Source organism: Lissotriton vulgaris, chromosome 8 (assembly GCF_964263255.1).
Source record: "Lissotriton vulgaris chromosome 8, aLisVul1.2, whole genome shotgun sequence".
NCBI lineage: Eukaryota > Metazoa > Chordata > Amphibia > Caudata > Salamandridae > Lissotriton > Lissotriton vulgaris.
The window spans coordinates 1,287,083,184-1,287,096,424 of record NC_141696.1 but is presented as its reverse complement, the minus strand read 5'-3'; the positions used below and the strand labels follow the sequence as shown (position 1 = coordinate 1,287,096,424).

The 13,241-nt window shown below is 45.0% G+C and overlaps 1 protein-coding gene across 3 annotated transcripts in view; it reads left to right on the top strand.

The window, feature by feature from the left end:
* Nucleotides 1–13,241, top strand: part of PARP4 (poly(ADP-ribose) polymerase family member 4) — a 1,988,214-nt gene that overhangs the window by 1,577,344 nt on the left and 397,629 nt on the right. For 2 of the 3 annotated variants that reach the window (XM_086935217.1, XM_086935219.1), the window contains one exon: nt 3,838–4,734. In XM_086935217.1, the coding sequence (XP_086791343.1) occupies nt 3,838–4,734 (897 nt within the window). The remainder of the gene's footprint in view (nt 1–3,837; nt 4,735–13,241) is intronic. The other variant, XM_086935220.1, reaches the window with a different exon arrangement.

The window sequence follows — 13,241 nt, the reverse complement described above, 5'->3', positions numbered from 1 at the left end:
GGGTTAGAACTTGCATCGGGCAGCCCGTACCAAGTCCACCAGACTTGCACGTTGTAATATCCCCAATAAAGGGTGTGAGAGCCGGAGACGCAACTGTGCTGGTACACTGTTAGAGGAAGCGAATCCTTCCCGGAGAAAAACTACACGGGTCCGATTCGGAAACGTTCCTGTTTAAAATTAGTTTCTTCCGGTAATAATATTGAGGATTATTATACCACAATAAGGACAAAATGTTACTACAATTTATAGTCCGTATTGATATTGTAGTCTTCTCTAACCTGCACGGCGATGCTTTCTGCATGCACGACACAACTCGGTGAAATGCACGCTGTCACTCACCATCTTCTGCACAGCTGGAACATGTGCACGCAGCGCGATTGCCCACGTTCACACAGTGCGGTCTAGCAGGAAGCAGGGAATAGTGTCCACGCCACTACCACCTCAGAGCTAAGAACCAAAAAAATGGCTTACTTTCTAAAAAAAAAAGAAAAAAATTGTCATGTTTTCCTCTTACTAACAGATAACACATTGTCGTGAATTACAGATGCATTATGTAAGTGCTCGCTAACCGAGTCTCTGATTCTTTCACTCACTTGTTCACTGACTTTTTATGCACTAAAGGTTGGGTATTTCCCTCGTTCTCTCACTCAATGTTTTTGTACTCACTCACCGACTTTGCATTCGTTGTCTCGCGTGCCAGTGACTTTCTTGGTCTGCAGCCTGGGCCCCGCACTTGCAGTCTCCGATTTATAATGGGGAAATTCAAACTACAAGGACCAGAAATGAGTGGGCGGAGAGGAGCTGGACACGCAGGACACGCTGCAGCTGTCGTAAATTGCGTTTACTATCGTTAGGGTCTACTGCAATTCAATTCATTTTATATTTGCTTTTATTTGGTCAATGATGTCACTTGAGCAAAAGCGTGTGTGGCATGTGACAACACTTCTGCGCTGCCATAACACATACCAATTAGTTCTCACGGGTAAGAATGTTTACAACTTAAAACCTCGGAGAAGGCAATTGCTGTTGGCACTGCTCCCGTTTCAGGTTGAGATCAGGGGCGACATTAAATTAAAGACAAACTAAACGTGCAGCCGTCAGCGCGTGACACCTGCAGAGAGAGGGTTATTCCAAGAAGGAATCTGGGAGGGTTTTGAAGGGGGTGTGGAAGAGGGCCCCTCTCCCAAACAGAAGTGGCACAGTTTTCCCATAAGAGCGCAAACGCTGTTTTGTTTCAGTTGCAAACTGTATCCATCATGAGTCTTTGGGCCACAGGAGGAAGGGACAGAACCCCCCCCCCCCCTGCCCCCCCCTCCACTCCGTGGGGACCAAGAGGTTACCCACCAATGAATAGAGGGCAAGAGGCGCATTAACACCAAAACGAGAAAACAACGCGCACTGCGTTCCCAGGGCACCGGAAAACCACACACATTCCATGAACAACCCCGCTCACTGACGCGCGTGTGAAAAAGAATGAAAATGAATAACGTACTGCAACAAACAAAATAGGCGTACTTTCCGCATTGCTCGTGGTAGGAAATCAAGTAGAATAAAAAAATAATAAAAGTAGAAACGTCGGAACAATAAAACAAAATTCTTCTGTGATGAGAAGGGGGCACATAAGGGGGCTGGGGATGCCCCCTCCGCCCTGCTATTTATGGCCCTTTCTGTGACTGAAACATATTGAGGGGGAGAGAAAAGGGAGGCATTAGGAGCAGATTCGGGGGCGTTCCCGAGGGCTTTTGGCTGACGTAGCGTGACGTAGCCAAAAGCCAAAAAATCTCGGGAACGCCCCCGAATCTGGTCCGGCATTGACGGACAGGCCCGTCTTCCAATGGCTAGCCTCCATTTATGGAGCTAGCCAATGAAAGACGGGGGCGTTCCTGTCTCCCGTACTATTCTCATCAGGTTTTCGCCTGCGCGAAAAAGATGCGCAGAGCGCATCTTTTCGCCAGGCAAAACCTAAAAACTGGAAGAGATGGCCTCTCTGAGCAAATACTTCTACCTAACAACGGCGGCACCGGAGAACACAATGAAGGCTGATATAAAAAGTATTTTCTGAGAATCCGGCAATCCTTGGTCAGCCGGTCTCGCCTCCGCTAAAGACCTCTTGCAACAGAGAACTGGGACTCCAGGATAGTCGAGTATGCTGCTATCAAAAGCACAATAAAAAAACAAGTACTTCTACGCTCTCATACCTTGGACATGGAATCCCCGGCAACAAGAGGATTTCATGAGTCCCAAAGCCTCCCATATACAGATCACAACCTCAAACTCCATCTTACGCAGGCGGGGGGAGACAAGTCCTACACAGGATTTTGGCAGTCAGACTACATCCTCTCCCCCTTAAAGAATGATACCCTACCGGGTCAGCAAGACCAGTGATCGTGGAGTGCCGGCTTTGTAAATATAAACGTGAGTCTGTGGTCCACATCTTATTTTGCTGCCCGGCTCTGCGCTTAGCTCACTGAATCTATCTCAGGCCCATCTTGCTACAATTGGGTACTCGTACCGCAAAGGAGGCAGTCCATTGACTTTACACTCTGGACACAGCACATGTTTGGCAAATTTGTACAATATACCTGCAAAAAGTTGATGGACACTCCCCCTAAGCAATCAGGCAGGCACTCGTGCGGAGGCTGCCTATCATCTTTTATTACCGGACTAGTTTAACTGAAGCCTGTAAAACTTTTAACAGTTGCTGCGTACATAGATTCATCTCTTTTTAGACTTTGAATTTTAGACCTCTAGATTTTAATCCTACTGTTTTCTTTTAAATGTAGTGCTCTTCTTTTCTATTGTAATGGTTTTGAGTAACCATGCAAATAAAGGTATTCATTCATTCATCCATTCATACGTACAACTTCTGTTCTAGGAAGCACTTGTGCAGGCTTATTGCAATTATGGTTCTTTCATTGTGATGGTAGTTTTTTTTTTTATTTAGAATTTTTAGGACAAGCTAATGGCTGCACATTTTGGCAATGTCATTTTTCTTTTGAACTTTTAGTTTTTACAGCATGTGGTTGCAAATAAAAATGTAAATAACCATCTTAACACCTCGGGAAAGCAGGACCTATTGACTTTTGAAATACATACATATTTGTTTTTCTGAGTGGTGACTTTAAGAGATAATTATCCAAGCTTACTTAGGAATGGTAACATGCAAACGCCAAACTGATTTTTAAAAAATGTACAAATCTCTAATGTGGCTGCCTTGAGTTGTATGTATTATCCTCTTTGATTCTTGTGCACTGTAACCTTTTATCTGTTACTTCTCTCCCCAATCCCACCTGCCCCTTTGATTTTTTTCTGCCAGAATGAGGCTAATTAGTCCAGCACTTCGCTTTCTCTCCAATCCGTGCTTCCTGTATTAGTAGTCATTTTCTTTTACCGTTTACACCTATTCTAAACATTTGTCATATTTGTTTACGTTTACACCTAACCTAAACATTTGTTATATTTTTAGCGTTTACGCCTATCCTAAACATTTATGTTTTCAATGTTTAACCTATCCTAAACGTGTTATGTTTTTTACGTTTACACTTATGCCAAACATGGTATTAATAAATTCACAATACACTTTGAAACCTTAGAATAAAGTACTATCCAACCGTATTGTGTAGTGTAATGGCCAATAAAATATAAGATAGATAGCGGTTGATGTTGATTGCCCCTGACTGCGAAGACCTTGATGGCATGTTGGTGCGGCTTGTCTTCCTCTTATACGACAACTGCAGGCTACAATAATCTCTGCTATGTGTATTATTTTCTTTATATATCAATCCACATTAACACATTTTCTTTTGTGTTTTGTTGTTTTCCCCTTGTGTGAAACAGATGGCTGTTGAGGTATGTGTTGAAGCACCTGAAGGTGACGCACCACAACTACAGTCCAAGCAAGACAGACAATCGCTTAAGAAAAGTAAAAAAAAGCTGTTTAGTCGTGAACGGTCTCCATCGCCCGCAGCAGAAGACTATATGGAACTCCAATGTATGATACGTCCTGAACCTGCACCGCCATCCTCAGCGCCAAGTGCAAGGTTTCTAAGTGCAATACCGCCACCGGCTCCTCCCCCTCCCAGACGATTATTCGCGCCTCTACGTGACGCCCTAGCACCTTGTATGATACGTCCCGAACCAGCACCGCCATCCTCGGCCCCAAGTGAACGGTTTCTAAGTGCAATACCGCCACCGCCCCCTCCCCAAGGATTATTCGCTCCTCTACGTGACGCCCCAGCACCACGGTCCCCGTCCTACCACCCGACAGCGCCTTCATTCCTGCAGAGCCTAGAAGCAGCGCCGCCCATGAAGGCGCTAGCCGCCCCGCGGCCTGCTGCGCGCCTCCGAAGACACATGCCTCTGGAAGTGCACTCTTCTCGTTGGTTCTCGGCACCGTTGCAGGCTGACGCAGAAATGCCTCTTTATGAGCTTCCTAGCCTGGACGTCCCCTCGGTTTATAACAAACACACGTTTATCAGCGCGTGCTACGCAGGCGCATCATTCATTGAGCCTGATTATCAAATGCTCAACGCTCCTCTAACTGAACATGTGTTCAATTCAGCAAGACCAATGCCGGGTTCAGCAAGACCAATGCCGTGTTCATTTGGACCTGCGCCTTCAGCTGGGCCTGCACCGGATGTCTGCGAACGTTTGACTAACAGAAAGTATGCAATGCCGATTACGCTTGGATCATCCCCTGGGTCGAGCTTCTTTTCGCCGAGCAGCGAGAAAATCGTAAGTCTATTTTTTTTCTTTACTTTAATAACTTCAAGACATATGTTAGTGTGGAAGAGAACACCAGGTCACGAGGTCTAGCGAAAGGATTCCTCTGGCAGTGAAAAACAAGCAGCCTGTTTCGTTGGCTGATTGTGGTGTTAATATTTGATGCTCGGCTAGTAAAGCTTTTAACTAGTAAGATTCACTTTATTTACTGACATCCATTGCAAACAGATCGGATTGTTTCTTCTTCCATATGCTACGTCAGCGCGAGACACTATGGGTGTGTTTCTTTGTTGCTGGAAGTGCTTGGTGAATGGTGTATCAGCGACTCTAACAGTGTGTAGGAAGGTGGATACCTGACTATGGTAACCCCAGATCACTCAGCTGGGGCAAAGTTGTGTAATCATCCCTTGCTTAGGTATAGTATTCCTATATACCCTTAGATATAGACACACAGTAACCTATAAGTCACTCCTATGGCAGGCCTTAACAATCCTGGAGGCAGAGCTCTTGGTTATGTGTGAGATGGTGCTCTAGCATGAGCTGAGCCTGTCTGCAGCTTGCGGAACCATGTCCTTATAGCTGTTGGATGATATCGCCATACCATATACTCTTTTTTAAGTTCAGAAAAATTTTATTGAAAGAATATGAGATAAGCTTACAAAGTAAGACAAAGAAAATAACAAGCAAAAGTATACATCAAGGTAATTAAAGATATTAATATAAGCTACAAAAAGAAACATCAAACATTGAGACTAAATATAAGCAAAATTGGCAACTGGTATGATATAAGGTAATAAAGATATACTAAATATACATTGTAATTACAAGAAAAGCGAAAATAATATTAATATGTTTAACAAAATACAGGAATTCATGGAGGTTTAGGAACTTCTTGTTGTAACGGGGACAAAGGCAGAGAACTCTGAGCACTTAAATCAAAAAATAGTGTAACTGGACTCCACAATTCTTTTCGCTTGGCAGCTAAAGCCAAGGGGTAGACAAAAGTTGTATCTAACCTGTGATTATAGCAAACAGCATACCACCAAGCCTGATAAGATATTTTGGTAAAATCTTTCCAATTTTTAGTTATTTGCTGGAAAGCTACTGCCAACAATAAGTCAATTATTCTAACCCTGAAAGTGCAATGATCCCAGATGGGGGAAACACTCCCTAAGAAAATGTGAGATAAAGAGAAGGAGTGATTAGAGGAAAAAATCTTGTTAATTTGAGACCAAACTTGCCGCCAAAAATTATGAACCTGGGGACAATTGAAAAGCATGTGGAAAAGATCTGCACATGGTAAGGAGCAGGACCAACACTTATCAGAAGCATCTGGGTATTGTTTACTAAGAACTAGTGGTGAAAATAATAAACGATTATAAATAAAAAATAGTGTTTGAGTAGTATTAGCAGCTCTGGAAGATCTACGAATCTTAAGCCATAATTTGTCCCATAGCTCAATAGGCCAAGAGACTTCTAGGTCTTTTTCCCAGGTTTCTTCAGTTGTGGTTTTCGTGCGAGATGAAGACTGAGTTTGAAGAAAAGCGTAGATTTTTGAAGCTTTAGGTTGTTTAAGAAGTAAAGAACTCAGTGAAGACATATCGGAGGATACGTGGTTTGATGGAGGAGGTGCAGCAAGGGAAGCATCGTAGGCAAGTTGTAATGCGTGTGACAATAATGAATATTTAACTCGAAAAGCGGGAGGTAGATTGAAAGAAGTAGCAGCTAATGCAAATGGGATGATCTGATTTTGGTGAAACAATTGATGCACCCAGATAAGGCCACGTGATCTCCAGGATTTCCAAAAAATCGGCTTATTGTTAATTAATATAGATGTATTGTGCCAAATAGGTTGATCAAAAAAGGATGAAACGGGAAAGGGAGGAAGGATTTTGGAGGTATACTTAAGAATAGGAGTAGATAGAGATTGAGGTTTACGAGAAAACATAAGATATTCTTTGAAAGAAAAGGGGGATATAAAAGACTTTTCCAAGGCCAACCAGAGAGGGGAGGATGATGCGGAATCCGTAACCATATACTCTTAAGTGCATTATAATCCTCGCGGTTGAATGCTAACTTTGGTTTGGCTTTATCTAAACATGTTGTGTAAGGTGTCATACGCTTTGGAATACTACCCCCTCGTCAATTCTGGCGACGGGGGTAGCATTCCACCCTTCTAGAGGGAGAAGACATGTTGTTGCTGACTATCCCGGTTAAAGTTAGCCAGAGCCCTAGCGTCACAAAATGGCCGCTGCTGCCACAGACACAAGTCTGACCTCCTGCTGCTGGGAGTCCTACCTGTCACGGAGGTTTGGAGAATAGGTTTCCTGCCTGGAGAGGTGCGAGCACCACCCCAGACAGGACTTTGTGTATTGGGACAGGGAGGGCTGAATAGAATGAGACACTGCCTGAGGCACACTAGGTGCTTCATGCATAGCCCAGTTCAAACCGGTTGCTGGAGCACTCCAGCCCTAGCTCTGACGCGAAACTGGGAAAAGCAAAGGAAAGGGGTGTAACCACCCCCCTTCCTGGTCCCACCCTAGGAGGGACCTAGTGAGTAAACCAGCCCCTTAAGTTGTATAAAGGTAGGAGCTGACCCAGAAGACTTTAGATTTATCCTGCTATCGACTTGAAACGAAACTCTGGACCCTTTGACATTCACCTGAGCTGAAGACTGAAGAATCTCCCTTGTGGCCAAGGAGTGACCACCCTGGGCAACCAGGCACCATCCAGCAACTCAACGGCTTGCTTTGTCCCCGTTCCCGCTGGAACCCGAGCACAGAGCCTGACAAGACCTCGACTCCCGGACCTCTCTTACCCCACTGCACGACTCCAGCACAGCTGAGCCCCGTGGAAGGCGTCGGAACCCGCGGAACCAGGCAACTTGGAAAGTCTTCAACTTGCTAACAGCGCAGCTCCCGAGGCATCCTCGAAGCTGTGCACTGGGGACTGAGACGCCCCGACACTGAGCACCACCTGCACCGAAGACCAGCCCTCCACACTCCACGAGATCTGCGTGGGGCCCTTCTGCTTGTGTTCTACTCGACGCGTTGTCCCGGTTGCTGGCCAGTTGGCTAGTAGCCCTGTGACGACGATCCTTTTGAAAATCCATCGCTGGTCTGGTTGCTCCAGACTGGTACTTGCTTCCCTAAAAAGGTGAAGTACCTCAGACCCTCCTGGTCTGCACCAGAAGCCTTTTGTGTATCCTGCGTGGGTTGCCTTTGCTTAGGCTTGTTGGCTCCAATCCGGAAGTCAACCCCTCCATCTGCGAGAACCTTCATGGGACAGCTCCTCTCCAGCACCTGGTCGTCCTCGACGCCTCCTGGTCCGCGTGGCTGCAAAGACAGGCTTCACGACAGCACCTGATGGCTCCTCGACGACGTCTGGTTCCTTCCTGGTTCCACCCGGTCACTGGCTAGTGACCTAGACTCTGTCCCCTCTGCTTTCAGGTCTCCTTCATCTTCGATCCACCCTTGAATCCACCCTACAACTTCCTCCTGGTCGCCTGCAGTATCTTTCTTCACAGGCTCCATAGACTTCAACGGCGAAACCCGACACACTTTGACACCTGTGCACCCGCAGCCCGTGGGTGAGGTAACGCGAGTACTTCGGTGCTCCTGTAGGGATTTCCTATCCTAGTGTCTAGTTTTGTTAGTTGTATATTCCTACTTAGACCGGAAGTGTCCTAAATCTTCAATTACTTACCTTTTAAGTTCCCTTTGACTTTCTATTGACTCTCGCGTGATTGTACTGACACTGCACGCGCCGCCTGTGGGCCTCCTACTCCTAACCTAAGGTTCAGATAGTGTAGCCCCAGCGATTCTCTAGGTCCTAGGCCTTTCCTTTTCCCGAGTCGTGGTTCTTATACCAATTACTTAGTATATGGTTTTACGTGCCCCTAGGGCCTAACTGTAAATTGTGCTATTTAAAGTATTCCGAAGAGTAACTTGTTATGTGCTTATGCCTCTGATATGTCGTGCTGTTCCTAACAAAAGAACGGATTGGTACAGTCAGTGATGTGAGTGGATTATGGGAGGGTGGTCAGAAGTTCACCCTGGGAATCCATTTTGTTGGATTTAATGCCCTCACACACCCTTTCAGGTGTCATGCTTCATCATTTGGGCTTGCTCCTCGTTGGGTCGGCGGTGCAATACCCAACGGGCGACACCTCAAAGAGGGGCTCTTTGGCGGAGATCTTTTTCCAACTGCCGTATAGATGAAGTGTGGGTATGGGGCCAGATACAGGTGGTAGACGTCTCTACGTCTACCACCTGTATCTGGCCCCATACCCACACTTCATCTATACGGCAGTTGGAAAAAGATCTCCGCCAAAGAGCCCCTCTTTGAGGTGTCGCCCGTTGGGTATTGCACCGCCGACCCAACGAGGAGCAAGCCCAAATGATGAAGCATGACACCTGAAAGGGTGTGTGAGGGCATTAAATCCAACAAAATGGATTCCCAGGGTGAACTTCTGACCACCCTCCCATAATCCACTCACATCACTGACTGTACCAATCCGTTCTTTTGTTAGGAACAGCACGACAACTCTTTGCATAGACGTACTTTTAGGGCACCTCGTGACTGGACCTTCTGTTCTTCATAGAACAGTAATTACCCTTTACTCCTTATTTTTGATACCTTATGCCTCGGATCTCATAAAGAGTTCAGAGGAGTGTGTTAGTAAATAAATACATATATATTTTATATATATCCTGTGTGGTGTCCTTTAATTTGGTATTCAAGGGGTTACATACGGTAATTAGCTGGCTTTACACGCCCTCAAGAGTCTTTTAGCCTAAGACTGTTCTGTCCACGCTACCACTAGGATAGCTGGTCTATAAGGTTGACTTACAACCATCACTATAAGGGTTGTTTGGACTGGTGCAAGGTGTTCACTAGAATAGTGAACATCATATACCAGGCTAACTTCTCACACAGTTCACTATAGCCTCGCAGCAGCAAGCCCATCTGTCTCCGTAACAAAAACACTGATAAAGAAAAATGTGCTGGCTAGTTCCTCTGCACACTTTCACCCATGCCCCCTGCAGGCCAGGGCGTGAGCTTCTCTCTCGGAGTGCCTGTGGCCCTTGTCAGATTTCCTTGACCCAGGGCTTTTGGTTTCTAATTGTACTGAACCCTTGATACTCACACACTTGAAATCTGGACTGTGACTTTATCCCAGTGATTTCAATTTACAGTCCCATATCAATACTATCGCCAAAAATGCCCTCTACCAACTGGGCCTTCTCTGGGGGGTTTGGTGCTCCTATCCTGAGCAAGACCTAAAAACCTTGGTCAAATCATTGGTTCTTTCCAGATTGGACCACTGCAACTCTCTCCTTGCTGGCCTTATCAAATCCCACCTTTCCCCTCTAAAATCCATCCTCCACTCAGCAGCTCGCTTCGAAATGATCGAAAGAAATGATCACATCACACCCATATTGTTGTCTCTTTGCTGGCTTCCTATTGAAGCAAGGTCAATTTACAAAATTGCCTGTATCACCCACAAATGCTTACACACCTCCACCCCAAGCTATCTGGCTAATAAACTCAAAATCTCTGGAGGCTCTAGACCTTCACGCAATACGGAAAACTTACTGCTCAATCCTCCTACCTTCAAAAGGGGAGAGATTCATGGCTCAATCCTTCTCTGGTAATGCGGCCAGAATCTGGAACTCACTTCCTCCATCCCTCTGAACCAAATATGTGACGTTTTCCCGCAAACAATTACCCCGCATACCATCACTCCGCAATTATTATACTGCAAGTACAATCACACCGCAAATGATCACAACGCAAACTTTTACAACGACTATGCCTTTACCACGCATGCCATTACAACGCAAAGGCATGCATGTTAAAGGTATACTCATTGTAAAAGTTTTGAAGGTAAGTGAGAGTACACTACCCTACCCTACCCTACCCCCTAATGTAGAACCCCTGCACAACCCACCCTCGACACCCAGTCCTTTCCCTTCATTTACACTACCCAGCACGGTCCCCCAAAACTACCATAAACCACTTTTCTTCCCTACACTACACAAACACTATAATACTACCTTAATACACTACCCCTGCACGACCCTACACTACACAAACACCACATCACTACCCTACACTATACAAACACTACCCTAAACGATAAAACACTACCCTACACAAATACTACAACACTACCCTAAACCCTAAAACACTACCCCCAGCATGACCCTACACTACACAAACACAACAACACTACCCTAAACCCTAAAACACTACCCCAGCATGACCCTACACTACACAAACACCACAACTACCCTAAACCCTAAAACACTACCATATACTACACAAACACTACAACACTACTCTAAACCCTAAAACACTACCCCCAGCATAACCCTACACTACACAGACACCACAACACTACCCTAAACCCTAAAACACTACCCCAGCATGACCCTACACTACACAAACACCACAACACTACCCAAAACCCTAACATACTACCCCCAACACAACCCTACTCTACACAATCACTACAATTCCCTTAACCCTAAAACACTACCCCCAGCATGACCCTACACAAACACCACAACACTACCCTAAACCCTAAAACACTACCCCAGCATGACCCTACACTACACACACACCACAACACTACCCAAAATCCTAACACACTACCCCCAACACAACCCTACACTACACAATCACTACAACAATTCCCTTAACCCTAAAACACTACCCTGCACGACCCCGACACTACAGTAAACCCTACAACACTACCCTACACCCTACACTACACAATCACCACAACACTACCCTAAACCCTACACTACACAATCACTACAACAATTCCCTTAACCGTAAAACACTACACGACCCCAACACTACCTTAAACCCTAAAAAACGACCCTACACTACACAATCACCACAACACTACCCTAAACCCTATAACACTACCCCCAGCACGACCCTACACTACACAAACACTACCCTACACTACACAATCACTACCCCAGCACGAACCCTAAAACAATTAACCCAAACCCCCTTACCGCTCTCTCGTCGTGGTTCCTCTCTCCTCCTGGTTCCTTCTTCATGAAGTCTGGTTTTTTTTCACAACGCATGTGCATTTACCATACATGCCTTTACATTGTAATTCGTTGTAAAGGCATGCGTGGTAAATGCACACGCGTTGTGATAAAATAGGGAGTGATGGTATGCGGTGTCAATGACCTCGCGGAGTAATGGTATGCGGAGTCAAAGTCCGCGGAAAAAAAGATACGTAGTAAACATGGATTACCCTCTGAACCGCCACCTATTTACGGACCTTCAAAACAGTTCCTAAACCCTCCTTTTCCAAAGGCACTCCCTGGAATAATTCAACCCATTTCTTGACCCTTACGGCCATCTAGCACTCCCATGAGGTCAACTTTGTAAATATGTATTTTACTCCTGTTTTAACCTAACACTGACACCTTTTATTTTTCACAATATAAATATGCAACGTGTTAGCATTGTAACTGCATATATATAACTTGTTCGCGTTCTCAGCCTGTCTTGTGTACTTTTGAACCTGTATACATATAACTTGTTAGCGTGTTTAGTCTATCTTGTGACCTTGTGTAACTTACCTGGTTCTTTTGTAAAGCGCTCTGACACCTTTAGGTAAAGTTTGTGCTATATAAAACTGCATTAAATACATTTCCCTAAGTGACATCATCGACTGACGTCATTCAGGCGATCTACTTTGTAAGAAAGGCAACAAAGAACACAGGCTATTTTAAAACCTGGCCAGGGCACTCTGCTCCACATTAACACAGCCACCCTTCTGTTAGAACAGAGGGCGTGGCGCCTCTGCTATGTCGACAGGAGACAATGACTATGAAAAGAAGTCTCTTTCAAACACTGTCAAGTAAGAGGTTGCTTTATTCGGTCCAGTTACAGCGGCTCCCCGGCAGCAACTGCCCAACTCGGAACCCCAAGGAATTGAACCAATACAATAAACACTCCAAGGTAGAATGGAGCACGAGACCCACCACACCCCCCTTCCTTCATAACAATAGTAAAGAAACCAAAGTAAGAAAAACAGGAAAGTAAGAAAACAAGAGAAGGGAAAAAAACAAGAGAAAACAAAGATGGAAAGCATATGTAGGACAGAAATCAGTAACAGATTCATGAAATTATGTACTCAAAATAACATTTTATGCAGAAGACAGATTTATACCATGTTGTTCAAATTATAACATTTTATAATCTTGAAATTTTATTGGAACAGATTTCACTCTAGAAGAAGCTCCCCTTACAGGGATAAGGTTAGACCGTGAAACATTTCTTCCATGGATGCTGGTAGAATCAACACAAGGAGGGGAATGAACTCCGAACCTTTTGTTGACATGATCAAGCATAGGCTCAGGTACAATGGAGACAGTACTCTTATTCCAAATCCTTCCATCATCAAGCACAACAACATAATCTCTCACACCAGACACCTTTTTGGGAGATGAAAACAGGGACTCCCCCTTGCGAATAAAACCAGG